The 14,563-nt window shown below is 33.4% G+C and overlaps 1 protein-coding gene across 5 annotated transcripts; it reads left to right on the top strand.

Moving 5' to 3' along the window:
• The first annotated feature begins 158 nt into the window (after positions 1–158).
• On the top strand, positions 159–13,881 carry LOC107404806 (regulator of telomere elongation helicase 1 homolog). Of its 5 annotated transcripts, none has more exons than XR_003054539.3 (25): positions 159–451; positions 888–1,141; positions 1,565–1,740; positions 2,853–2,934; positions 3,078–3,225; positions 3,375–3,531; positions 3,867–4,150; positions 4,299–4,344; positions 5,071–5,212; positions 5,296–5,450; positions 6,215–6,306; positions 6,422–6,520; positions 6,698–6,766; positions 7,075–7,161; positions 8,072–8,131; positions 8,253–8,374; positions 8,594–8,651; positions 8,733–8,838; positions 9,544–9,627; positions 10,780–10,847; positions 10,947–11,537; positions 12,212–12,357; positions 13,004–13,087; positions 13,413–13,479; positions 13,603–13,881. XR_003054539.3 is itself a non-coding variant. In XM_016011807.4 (24 exons), the coding sequence occupies exons 1-23, from the start codon at positions 350–352 to the stop codon at positions 13,062–13,064; spliced, it is 3,189 nt and encodes a 1,062-aa protein (XP_015867293.3). In that variant the 5' UTR covers positions 159–349; the 3' UTR covers positions 13,065–13,087; positions 13,413–13,881. The 5 variants fall into 5 exon arrangements, 2 of the variants coding, with proteins under 2 accessions (XP_015867293.3, XP_060673897.1); XR_003054538.3 differs by having other exon boundaries at positions 13,600–13,881; XR_003054537.3 differs by having other exon boundaries at positions 13,569–13,881.
• Positions 13,882–14,563: the final 682 nt, after the last annotated feature.

Below are 14,563 nucleotides of genomic sequence, written 5' to 3'. Positions count from 1 at the left end.
GCCTGGCCTATTCATAAGCTTTTCTTGGGTTTGAGAGCAGATTTGGTGCACCGACCAATTTTGGGCTTTACTTTTTTTTTTTTTTTTTTAATATTTTAAAATAGTTTATAAGTAATTTTGGTTTTGTTGTAATAATTTGGTTGAATTTGATACACATTAACATATAATTGCCGAGGGACCCCCAAAAAAAAAAAAAATTTAGTGCTCAATGGCGGGAAAATATCCGCTCTATTAGCTTTCTGCGCAATGTTTAGGGTTTGTGAATAACTGACCACATTTTGAATCTCTCTCGAATGATTTTTTTTTTTCCCCCCTCATTTTCTATCGAGCCAAACAGCCGACGGAATAGATGCCGACGTACACGATCAGAGGCATCGGTGTGGATTTTCCATTCGAGGCCTACGATTGCCAACTCGTTTACATGGACAAAGTCATTCAGTCTCTCCAAAATGTAAGATTTACATATTACAACCAATGTTTTCATTCGTCTAAGTCAGATTCAGGGTTATGAGGATGTCATTTTTACCTAGAATGAGTTCAAATGCAGAGATTTTATTGCGTTTAGAAAGAGTTTCTGAAATCAAAATTTGCCTCTTTATTGAGTGATCAGACTTCGATGCTCTGTTGGTACTATACTTCTATGTCTTATACATGATCTAGTCATGTTTTTAGTATCTTAATGTAAAGAACAGATTCGCCAGGATAGCCCTGTGACAAAGTCCACTATTTCCTATGGTAGAAGTCCTAAGTTCATGTAAAAGAATGTAAAGAACAGAAAAAAGTCATATTTAATAAAAGAAAAATGTCAAAAGCATTGTCATAATTTCTGTTATTCGCATGTGGTATGTCTAAAAATCGAATATGCATTTGCATTTAAAATGTGACAGAAATGTAATGCGCTGTTGGAAAGTCCTACCGGAACTGGGAAAACCCTTTGTCTTCTATGTGCCACGTTGGCCTGGAGGAAGAGTTTGGGCCCTTTTTCAACTGGCATGAGTGTGAACAGCAGTCAGGACGCAGGAGGCAAAGGTGATACTGGTTCACAGTCTTCGACTACAAGACCTCCCACCATAGTATATGCTTCACGCACTCACAGCCAAATCCGGCAAGTAATTCAAGAGTTGAAAAGAACCTCTTACAGGTTAGTAATGGAACTTGTCTGGTTTTGCAGTTGTTTGATGTTGGTAGAAAATCAAATGCTTGTATCATATGACATCTCTTGATGCACTAAGCTAATATGATCAAGCCTATCAAGACATTGTGTAAATGGTGTACAATATGCCATTTCCTTGTTTTGTTTGTCTTAGAAAAGACCGTGTGGGTCTCTTCATTACATATATTAATGTTCCTTTACTGTAAGTTTGAATTATCGTAGTGCATTTTCATTTTGAACTATGCCACATGCTTCATGTTATACTGGGGAGATTTGATGTACTGATGCATGTGTAAAAGCCTGATTTATTTTTATAGATGTTTGAACCTGTGAAGCGATTCTTACATAACTTGCTGCATCTATATATATTGTCTTAGGGTCTGAAATTGCTGAATATTTGAGAATGTGCAGGCCCAAAACTGTTGTATTAGGGTCTAGAGAGCAGATGTGCATTCATGATGAAGTAAGTTTACTTAGTGGAAGAGCACAGACAAATGCCTGCCGTTTTATCTGCAGAAAGCGTGAAAAAACTAAAAAAGATGAAAACAATGAAAATCATCGTTGCCGTCATTTTTCTCGTGTTTCTGGTATTTTCTTCAACCTTTTCTTGTATATGTGTGCTTGTGGTGTCTAGATAAGAACATGTATGTGACATTAGCAAAATGAGCATGGTCTTCCATTTAATATCAATTTGAATTCTCACCAACTCACCATTTGGTTTATCCATAGATTTTTATGATGGCATCACTTATTGGAATATATTAAAATTGTCTTAGTCATGTCAATTCCGAGTGTCCATTCGGTAAATGTATGTGACATTAGCAAAATGAGCATGGTCTTCCATTTAATTTCAATTTTGAATTCTCACTAACTCACCATTTTTTTTATCCATAGATTTTGATAATGGCATTACTTATTGGAATATATTAAAATTGTCTTAGTCATGTCAATTCCAAGTGTCCATTCAAAATGGCAAAATATTTGGCGGGACTACAGCAGTAAGACCAGTTCTCATGAGAACTTTGATTAAGCAAGTTGTGTTGTACTTTGCTGGTGCTTTATATTGCAATGCTGATGGAGGGTCTATGTAGACACTGTTAGATTGCTTACAAGGTTGTCTTCCTTTGTCTTTCCTTGTTTGAACGTTTTGTATATGCTGAAAGCCTTGATTGCATTGTTGCATTGTTGCTTAGGGAGGTAGAGAAAGATTGTGATGTTACATTGTTACTGAGGGAGGTTGAGAAAGATGTAGAAACCAGTATAGAGAAAGAGGAGAGGCGAGGAGGTAAAAAAGGAAAGAAAGAGAAACACAGGGAATCAAAGGGAGAAGTAGTATTTGAAAATTTTCAGCAATCAATATCTTTACCCTTTAGGTTATAGGTAAGCGTAATTATAGAGTAAAATAATCCTAATCTATAAGGAAATTAGTTCTATTAAGAACTGTAATATAAAATTAACTCTTAATAAAATTCTCAAATTAATCAAATCTCTAATTCTTAAATATATCTTAAATAAATCGGAATTATTTATTTACATAACTTTCTCATGATTGACTGATTTGGGAGAATTATTGAGTGATTGTGAAATTTGTATTTTTGCTTTGTAATTATGTACTGCAGTAAAGTGATTGATTGATTGATTATTGCTTTTTCGATACAATTAAACAAATATCTAACACATTGTGCTGCTTCTATTGCAGGCTACTTGATGAATAATCCTAATCTTGGAGATGAACCTATTGATATTGAGGATTTGGTCAATATTGGGAAAAGACATGGACCGTAGGTTTTCTTTATTATTATTATTGTTTTTCATAAATCATATCAAAAAAATTTGAGCCCTCTCTTTGATATCCCTGGTACGGCAATTTTTTGTTGTATGGAGTATACTTCAATTATTATACTTGTTTATCACTTTCATGTAGGTGCCCATATTATGTATCACGAGAGATCCATAAGGTTGCTGATATATTATTTGCACCTTATAACTATCTTATAGATCGTGGGAATCGTAAATCTCTAAGCATTAATTGGAAGAACTGTATACTCATATTTGATGAAGCTCACAACCTGGTAGGTGGGGCAAAATTTATGCCTTCAACAGGAAAAGCTTATTTGTTTATAAAATTCAGACATTTAAGCAGTCTCTTCTTTTGATTTGAAATATAAACCTTGAGTGTATTAGGTGAATTGATTACTTACACAAACCAAATATGATGCAGGAAAGCCTTTGTGCTGATGCAGCTTCTTTTGACTTGACTTCTGGGCTTCTTACTGCTTGCATTTCTGAAGCAAAAAGTTGTACTGACCTTTGTATTAAAAGAAGGGAACAATCAAATGACAAATCACGTAACCCTGAAAATTTTGCAATTCTTAGAGGTAGCTTTTTATTTTTGGACTGAAAATTCTTAGAGGTAACTTGATTGCTAGGAACTGATCGATAGTGAATGTCCATCAGAGTTGCCATTTCCAACCAGCATTATTGCAATGCAAGGTCACTTGTGAAGGGATGTGATATGTAAATCTTGAATAATAACAAATCTGTTTTTATTTTTACCTGTTTTGTCAACCCGTGTATATGAGGTCTTATTTTTCTGTGCAGCTTATGTTGGCTAACTTTGTTTATTTTTTTCAGTTGTTTTTTCTGGCAACTAATGTTCATGTTTGATCCTCATAAATATGTATTTTACTGGTTAATAATGCATGTCTTGCAGCACTTCTATTGAAGCTTGAGAAGCGAATTGCTGAAGTGACAATCCAATCCAAGGAACTGGGATTCTCTAAGCCTGGGCCTTACATCTATGAACTACTTGCTGATTTAAATATCACTCATGAAACTGCTTCAAAGCTCATTGACATAATTAAGGATGCAGTTGAACTCCTGGAAGAAGATAACCAGCGCAAGGTTAAGGGCACCATCTGCCGGCTGGAAAGCATTAGCGACATTCTAAATCTAATTTTTAGAGATAAGGAGAATGCTCATGCAAATTTCTATCGTGTAAGTTTGAAACATGATGTACTAGTTATGGTATTGGGTGGAGAATTGGGGTAACTTGTCAGATTTTGCTTTCCTTGTTACTTCAGATTCAATTTATTTTTTTGGGATGGAATTTTTGAATTTGAAACTTTTTTCCTGTTCATTTTAGGTTCATGTGCAGGAAGTAGATGCTAGTGCAACAGATGGCTTGAAAGGTAACTTGAATATATTCTGCTGATATGTTTCAATTTTTTTTATTTTTTTATTTTATTTTTTTTATGTATTAGATATTTATTCTCTGTTCTCATGTTTTATGACAATGTTATTTTCATTTTAACATGCTAATTTATCATATTACTTCTGCTTTCTAAGATTTTCAGATCTAGTATTGCTGATATGTCATGGACAATACATGTAAAATATATATATATATATATATATATATATATATTTATATATATTTTAATATAATTAATATAATAGTTTAATTGAGGAATACTAAAGATCTTTCTTCTTTTTTCTTTTTCTTTTTTTATATGAATTATGAGATGGTGTAGGTATTTTATTGTTTGGATAAAATAGATGAAAGTAAAGCACTAGCATGGAGCATATGACTTGTCTGATTGTGCGTGTCATAGTGAGTTGGAAACATCTGATTATTATTTAATAATCACTTCTAAGTCTAGCCTATTTGCAATCATTGTTATACAACGTACCAAGTTTGTTTCTTCAACTCAACACAACCTAAAGAGGTTAAGTGAGTCATCTTAAGTAAACCCCTATAATAAATAGGTCTTCTTCACATTGATATATTTAGACTCTATAAACCAAATGCTTTCAACCCTAACATGATCCTTCAAGGTGAATGTCCATCATTGAAGCTTGAAAACCGGCCTTCCTGTATTACTGATTTATACGTAGTTTTTCTTTTCCAATTCCAGGTAGGGTTTCAAGGAAATTCAGCTGGTGGTGTTTTAATCCTGGAATTGCAATGGAAGAATTCCGCAAGTTGGATGTAGGCTCTATTATATTGACGTCTGGGACATTGTCTCCCATGGATTCATTTGCTCAAGAATTGAAATTGTAACTATCCACCACAATATCACTCATTGATTTTGCTGTAACTAATGTAAACTCTAAATAGAAATGTTTTGTTGCATTCTCAGAGAATTTCCTGTCCGTTTGGAAAATCCTCATGTTATAAGTGCAAATCAGATATGGGCTGGAGTTTTACCAACTGGTCCCTCTGGTGGCAGTTTCAATTCCTCTTATCGTAGTCGTGACTCTCTTGAATATAAACAAGAGCTTGGAAATGCTATTGGTATGTAGTGTAGTCATCAATGGTGGTTTATTTGACAAAAGATATAAGTAGTGGATCTTAGGTTGTAACTTATCTGCCAAACTCAAACTGCTATTGCAATCAAGCCTGCTATTGAATTTCTAGTCCTAACTGTATTTAAATTTATGATGGTTCATATATACTATAACGGCTGAAGTTTTGTTCATTTGCATTGATGTTTGATGTTTTAGTATCGAGATTTATGCTATGTTGCAATTGCAGTGTGGATAATTTCCTTTTGGTGCTATATATATGGGGGCCTGTTCCTTGTACCAAGGGTTTTGACCAAAGTTAATTTTCCATCTTTTATCCACCATTGGATTAGACCATTTTAATGGCCATGATGATTTGTCTTTAATATCAAAAGCCTTGGTACAAGGAACCCCTACCCATATATATATATATATATGGTATATAGTAAGAGTAAGTGTAAGAGAGAGAGAGAGAGAGAGAGAGACTTTGAAGATGGAAGCATGAATTAAGAATAAAATGTGAAAACCAGCTGTAACTATATGTTACCATATTATATTGGGTGGTTTACAATTCATCCAACACGTGTTTGGTTCATGAATTTTACAAAAAGGAGACTGATAAATTAGATAATAAATGTCCAAGGCATTGCAATAGATTTTGAAGCAAAGCACCCAACTTATGTAAAATAGAGAGTTTTTAAATCATTTGTATTCTGATAAAGCATTAAATTATCATTTGAGAAGGTTTGTTATTACTTGAATTTCATGTTCCAGTCAACTTTGCTCGAATTGTACCTGATGGACTGCTTGTCTTCTTTCCGTCTTACTACCTTCTGGATCAATGTATGGGATGCTGGAAGAATGTGGTACGGAACTAAACACCATTGATGCAGTGCTCAAATCTGTTTACACCAATTCATTAGTTAATGTTTTCCTATGAGATCTGAGAGAAATTGATGATCTTGTTCCATTTTTTTGCAGAGTGCTGGCAATTCGACAACGATATGGGAAAGAATCTGTAAACATAAGAAACCTGTTGTAGAACCTAGACAATCTTCACTGTTTCCTTTGTCAATCGAGGTGTCTAATATGTCCTCCAGTTAACATTCTTCCATGCATATGCATGTATATATTCATGCATATCATATTTATTATATATATATATATATATATGTATATAGTGTGTGTGTGTGTCTAAGAAATGAGAAATATGCTGACCTCTCAGCAGACTGAAAATGATGCTTTATGTTTTGGCAGGATTACATGACCAAACTGAAGGACACCTCGACTTCGGGTGCAGTTTTTTTTGCAGTTTGCCGTGGTAAAGTATGTCTAAGAAACTCTACATTTTTTTCTGGCATACTTCTGTTTGTTGGTTGATTAACAAATTAGGAAGGAGTTTGTATGTTGCTTATTTATTTATTTATTTATTCATATATATATATATATGTATATGAAGGCATTTGCTTTCTGAATATCTGTCCATCACCCAATCATAGAGGGCTTTGCTAGCCTCCAAATTCCTAAATAAATGTAGGCAGTGCCTGATAACACCTTCTTTTTCTCCCTTGTATGTCACTGATTGATCGTCTTTCTGAAGTTTAAGATAATTTGTTATGGTTGATTTAAATCAGGTAAGTGAAGGATTAGATTTTGCTGATCATGCTGGAAGAGCTGTAGTCATCACTGGTTTGCCATATGCCACAATGACTGATCCAAAGGTTTGATCTTCTTTTTGTCCCTTTTTTTTTCAGGTTGCACTGGTCTTAACAAATTTGTATATATTGTAGAAGTCTCTATCTTTGTTGAGCTTTATTTTAAGAAGCAACTGTTGGAACTTTAAATTGTTTAAAGCATTGTAAAACCATTCTGATTCTGTAACTATCACTGTACCATGTTGTTATCTGATTTTTTGAAATGCTTGACCTAAGTCGGTGCTAACATTTGCCACATAGTAGGAATATGGAATTATTAATGTCTATGATTGAGAAGATGTTTTGGTGCTTGGAAAAAGATTGCTGTACCTGAGGGACAGAGGCTACCTCCTTAGTTTGATGTCAACAGGGGCATTATTGTCAATAGATTTTGATAGGAATTTTCTGCAAGAGTGTAATGTTTCTTGTGATGGATGTAGTGAGTTTCTCAGCTTTTATTCAAGAATTGCCCAGATTTTTTTACTAATTTGACAAGCAGCAAATTCTACTTATTAGAGACAATTACAAAATAAATGCAGACATATATAGATACTTGCCTTTGTATATTTGCTTATGTGTGTGTCTTATGTTCATTTGTTGATATTTCATTATTTATTTAGAAAAATTAATCTAGTATCATTCCATGCATAATTTACAAGTCATTCTTGCGGTGCGTTAATGCATTATTAATTCTTTACTTTGTGGGCCTTCATAATATAGTATAGAACATGGATTCAGGTTCATGGGCATCAGCTTTGTTTATGGTGTGTGCTTGAATTTACAAAACAAATTTTATTTTCGTTTCCAGCATGTTGGATGAGGTCGGTCTTCATTGATCCAATTCACTAGTTTGATCCTCTTTGGCATTTTTCCTTGCACAGTTTTCATGTATTACCTTCATCAAATTTTCAATTGTTAGACTGCTACTATGAAACAGGTTCGTCTGAAACGTGAATATTTGGATCAACAAGCCATATCCCAAAGGGAATTATGCAAGGTAATTCCAGTATTGTTGATGTGAACTGCAATACTAAAGTTCTGAAGAAATTTTCACTTATGAACCTAGAAACAATTTCTTAACAAAAATCATTTTTTTTTTTTTGGGTCAAACACTAAAGTCAGAGGTTCTTACTGGAGAAGACTGGTACAGTCAACAAGCATCACGAGCTGTGAATCAAGCCATTGGGCGTGTAATCCGTCATCGTCATGATTATGGAGCAATTATCTTTTGTGATGAAAGGTCTTTGTTCTCTGCTGGTTCTGTTCAAATTCCACCAACATGCTGCATATGTTCTCCCATCCACAAAAGACATGATAGTCAGATTTTTTAGGACATTAGTTTGTTCTATTACACATTTTCCTTTTTAAAGTGTACACAATAATTCTTACATTCTATATTAGCTATTTCAACCCAAATGCACATGCATACTTGTTGGTTTAATTTTTGAGTTATAAACAGGTTTACGCATTCAAATCGTCAATCTCAAATTTCACGCTGGATACAGCCTCATATTCAGGTGCTTCTTTTTTAGACTAACTTTTTTGCCTTTTTAATTTGGGGAATAACATTTTGATATATGTAACTTCTGTAATTCCAGTGTTACTCCAAATTTGGGGATGTAGTTTATACATTGACGCGTTTTTTCCGCGATGGAGAAACCCGGGGTCCTACAAAGCTAAAGTTATTGGAAAGTGAAAAATTGGGTAATATTTGTTCTGTTAAAGGCCAAGTTAGAAGGTTTTTTTTTGAATGTTTTTATCTACTACTTTTGATTCTTCTAAAATTTTAAGGAAGTTCTTGTGTTGGATGATTCACTCTTCTTTGAGATTTTGGGCACTTTGCAGTATGGTTTCAATTGTTTCCAAAAAAATGGAAAAATGTGTTTATTGGGTACTCCTGTGGTACTGGGTATGTCGTAATATGACTGAGATGAACCATGCTAGTGTTATGAGTTTTTAGTTGAGATGAACCATGCTCAAAGTGATGCCAGAATCTTTTTGAACTTCATTTATTGGGAATTCAACTGCTTAAGTAGAATTTGTTTTTGTGGAGAAGCTAACAGATTTTGGAGAAATTTGTCAGCTATTTACATTCAGAATGATGCCATTTCTTAGTCCCTATTGAACGAAGTAATAACATGTCAATTGTGGGAGGACTCATCCAGTGCCCAATTTAGGCTTTCACATACATTTTGCTAAAATCAATACAGAATTTTGGATCAACATCTTTTTAAAAAAAAATCATACAGGGGGTTATATTATGATTTTTACACATTCCCTCGCCATTAATTAGGCTTTGATGTTTGATGCACCAAGCGATTTAAATGGTTTCATGCCTTCATCTTTCCTTCTGGTATGCCTCAATAAATAAGCCTTTTTCGTTTCTGATCATATTTTGTTTTTCTATAGGAAAATCAGTTGTTAATGAGCAGATTGAGGAAGCCCCACTGGATGATATGCCATCTTTTTTAGGTTCATCAGCTTCAGCCCAGAGTGAGTTTTCTCTTTCCTCCTAATCTGTGCTATTAAAAGGGACTATGATCTCTAAGCCGAAAAGTCTAGGATTGTTGGAGTTCTATTTGTCAAAGATTTTGTGGCAAGTGGATTTCCACCATCTATGGCTTTTGGAATCTTGCATTTCTATTTTCATTTGGATTGAAACAGTTTTAATGGAAGTTGGAAACTTGAAATTGCTGAATGCTCTGCTGGGTAATTTCAACTGAAAGTTTCAAGTTCTGTTATGCTGCTTCTGCTTCACCGTGTTTTTTATTTTTCTAATACATGTTTGTTAAGATATGGCTAAGGAAATGTGAGTTATCATGAAACTTAAGTTTTGCTTTTACATGATAATTTGTGTTCTTTGCCAAAAAGAATTGCGTAAATAGCTTAGGAAGGTAGTATACGTCATAGGCTTTTTTTAACTAGAAATATAAGAAAGAAGGGGTACTTCAGAAGCTGATTAGAACCTGGGAAACAGAGAGAGTAGAAGAGAGGAGAGAAAGAAGGGGAAAAGGAGAAAGAGAGAGATTAGAGGAGAAATAATGCTTAAATATTTGAATTATCAAATCCAACTGCTCTTTGGGTACACTTGGGAATTTATATAAAGAAACAGCCTTATTCTTATCTAACAAGGTAACTAATCAACTAAGAATTATAATGGAAATTAACTATTAAGAGTCCCAAATTTATAAAAATTGTAATTACTATAATAAAGCAAATTTTTTAAATAATCATATCATATTGACATCGGAAAGTCTTGATTCTGAAAATTTAAGTAGAGATTTTAATTAGCGGTGTTGAAAATAACTTTGTTCGCAAGTATTCAAGTGATGATTGCGAGTTCATTGTAGTCATGTTTCCCGAGTTGCAATTAAGAATATGAGTGGCATCCTACAAAATTTACCTGGATATTGAAGCAACTTAAATCCAAGACGGTAGATGGCAATTTATTGTTATAATCTAGTGACAGTTTCCCACTTTAACTGTATCCAACTGTTTTTTATGCCTTTCCCATTATCGATATATAAAGTAACCATTTCTCACCAAAAAAAAAAGATGCATAAGGTAAACATTTTTAATTTTTGACATGTTTTCTGAAGACTGATTCTATTTATTCTGAAGCTTATGTTAGATATCCTTTTCCAGGAAGCACAAGTGAGTTGAAAACTGAACAGCCTCTGGACAAATTTTATTTAGAGAAGTTTCTCCCTCTGGTAAATATTTATTACTTTCTTGCGGAGATTCACCTAATTTGTAAATTTATGTCATAGAAATTTTGTTAGTGTGCTGTGTTTTCTGGTTTGCCCTTGTAGACAAGAAGAATGGGTCAAGATTGCACCGTAAAGCCACCATCTTCCCAACATGAAGTTAGTAGGGGTGATATATTTAACCAGTTTGGGGAAGTTCTTCCTGCTAATCGCTCATCTTTTACATCTTACAAGGATCAGTCTACAAAATTAAATTATTCAAATGAACTTCTCTTCAATGAGAAAAAGTCCCTTGTTTCAGAGAGGAAAGCTATGCAGTTTCAAAACTGTAGAATAACTGATTTGTCTTGTAATTCTATGATGGATGTAAAACCAAGTAATCAACTCATGGCACCTTGTTCTGTCAAGAAGCGTAGATTGAACACGGAGCATGAGAAACATACTAAAAATGAGCATTTATCTCATGCAAAAAATTTTGGATTGAATGGTCTCACTAACATTAGCAATTCTATGGTGTGTGAGAATCCACATGAGTCTAACAGTGGAAGTTCACAAAGTGGTGAAGACATGGCACTGATGAATAAAGACAGTAGGACATTAACAAAGAGGGAAACTGAGATACTTGATCAGAAAAACAAGGTTGTTCAGTCCAGTTCTGCTGATGAAGAAACCAAAGGATCTGAATTCTTGGTTCAGGTGAGATCTTTTAGCATTGTCAATAATCTTATTTTTTATTTAATTGTATGTGTATATAATGTAATATTGATTTAATTATAAATAACTGCTTGTTAATGAGAAAAATGGCATGGGGACATATAACAAGTAAATGTTGTTCAACCTGTGAATTACAAATCAAATTGAGGTGATACAGTTGTTTATGCTTTAGATTATTCTTGTGTCAATTATATCCTGTGGCTGGGAAGTTTTTGAAGGCAAATTATTGTGCCCTTGATGCATCATGCTAGGATCCTTTGGAGTTCTGGGTATTCTGAATGTGGTCACAAATTGGATTAGCTTGTGTAAATGATATTCGTAATCTGTTTTCTATTCCTGGAGACATGCTATGTTTTGAAATCGTGAAAACTATTATTCTGCGAATTTATAATATTATTCAAAATATTCTATTTCACACTTGGATGTCTTCATGTTTTTTGCTAACCAGTAACCGTTGCTTTGAAGAATTTGCTCTTTATCTTCTCTATTATAATTCCTTAAAACTTTCCCTGTTTTGACCTCCTAAATTTCCATGGAAATTACTACTCTTAACTGTTTTTGTAGAGTGTCCTTCACAGTGCTCACTTCTGTAAATATTTTTAGTTTTCCTGCTTAAATTGTTGATGAAATTTTATACTTCCCTTTATGGCTTGCAGGTTGAAGGGAAACTTAGCGCATCTGAATATAAGGAATTTGTGAATTCCATGAAAGCACTTAAATCTAAAGCGATGAAGATAAGTGAAGTTTTGCAAACAATTGCAAGATTGTTTTCTAGTCCTGAGAGGCTTTCTCTATTTAAAAGGTATTAAGTGCTGTCATACATGATATAAATAGTAAATGCTGTAACTCTGGTTCTAAAGTTTTGCCATGATAAAATTAAAAAAGATGTTAGCGGTGAAAAGGTTGTAGATCCATAAGTTTCAGAGTAAATTCTCTTCATTTTTCTTAAATTTACTGTAGTACCTCGGTCTTTCAGTTTGTTGCACTAGTGCTTTGTCTTAAATTGTCATAGTTGGTGCATCTAAAGTTTGTTACTTTTTAAGTTGTTACTATATTTATATCTTAAATAATCAATGGCTTTTAATTTTTCTTTTCTTTGAAGATAAACATCTATCTTTGCGAAGGTTTTGAAAGCCATTGGTTCAATTATTTTATACATATGGTATACCAGGTACTTCATTCTTGCATTTTGCATTGCCTATAAGACAGTCTCTTAGAATGAGCTTTTAGTTGCTTGGTAATTTTTCGAACATGGAAAAACTGTCTTTCTGATAATGAGGGTTAATGTCATCTTGATTCTAAAATTGTCGATGCAAGTTTATTAGGATATATGGAAAAATATTTTGACTTTCCTGAATATCTCGACTTAATTCTTTGTGAGTGTTTCTTTATATTTCATAAGTTCCAGGATCCCTATTTTGAGAGTCTCGGTCTATGTTTGTCAACAGATTCAAGGATTTTATCCCAGCTAAGTACCATGCTATGTATGAGCAATATTTTGGAAACTAAAGACAGAACATATGACATTCACGGTAAGCAGTTCCCTTTTGATTTTTTCTTTCAGTTATATATTTCTTCAGCTACGATTTTAGTTTTATATTGCCATTATAATTAGTGACTGGTTTCCAAGATTGGTATGTCGATTTTTAAAATAAAAATATAGCAGTTTTAGTAAGATATGTAATACTTAAGAAGTTGACCTCTAGGATAACGTGCAGCTAAGCGCTGCAACAAAAAAAAAAAAAAAAAAAAAAGGATTTTCAATTTTATCGCTTATATATATATATATATATATTTGGGAAGGGATGCAAGAAAAGTTATATGCTCCTTTTTGAAGTTTGTTTGCTTGTTTGGCAGCTTAAATATCTCCTTCGTAAATTGGCTAGCGAGGCCAAGAAACCTGATTAGCATACAAATGAATTTTGTAAGTACTTGGACACTTTGGAAATTCACTATTCACCATCATATGTGAGATGTATAGTTGGTACTTACATTCTACTTTCTTACTCATAGAGCTTCTTTTGATCTTACCTGGATATTTAAGAAGATTGCTCTCGTCTCGTGTGCATGAGAGGGGTGAAAAGAAACCACATGTCTGAGAGGAAGATACTTGTCAACTTTACTTATAAGCCACCAGGGTAAAGAAAATATGCTATATCTTTTTTGTGAAGTCTCTTAAGCTTTGGGGATTTGAAATGATTTTTGCTTCAATAGATTTCAAGGTAAAAACTAAAGCTGTAAATGGTCAGAGTTAAAAGTTCATATAGAACCCCAATTGTAATGGTAATTTGACGAAAAGATACAAAGGCGTTCGTAGCTTTACTTTCATGGCTCTTAGGAGTTCAGCTCACCGTAAATTACGTTAATAAAACGATATGCTTTTGATATTTCCTTGTTGATGGTCACAAAGGTTTTTTAGGTTTGACCGAATAGCTGTTGTAATTAGTGATCATCATTGTAGCCGCTGTTTTCATTTCAGAGAGCTATTTTTTTTTTTTTTTTTAATAATTTTCAAAGCCTTGTTTGTGGTTAAAAAAGACGTTGTTTATTGTATTTTTTTTTTTCCGCTGTAGACTTTGTTGCAATTGTTGAAGAATTTGATCCCCTTTTTTTTTTGTCGTTGACCTTGATTACATATTAGATTTTGTTTCAAGCTTCTTTCGTCAGAAAAGGCCATAACACGTACCTTGAATCTTTGACGGATTCTTTGTTTTCTGAGCGCTGGTTCCTTTGTTCAAAAGGTTCAGTTATGAAAGGAGGATAAATGGATTCCAGCACAATTTATTCATAAAAATTAGTGGGTTTTCATAAAGTGTCTTAAACATCATTTTATATATATATATATATATATATATAAATATATACAAATCCATTTCGAGTAATCTTGAATATGAGATTTGTTTTCGAAATAATTTCCAGTCAAGTGCAACTTGAGAACAATGTGTAAAATCTTGCCAACTAAAATCATAGCATTGCTTGTTTTGGTTTTTAGATTTCAGATTTTACAC

The sequence above is a fragment of the Ziziphus jujuba genome, chromosome 1, assembly GCF_031755915.1.
Source record: "Ziziphus jujuba cultivar Dongzao chromosome 1, ASM3175591v1".
NCBI lineage: Eukaryota > Viridiplantae > Streptophyta > Magnoliopsida > Rosales > Rhamnaceae > Ziziphus > Ziziphus jujuba.
This window is presented reverse-complemented; position numbering and strand designations above follow the sequence as displayed.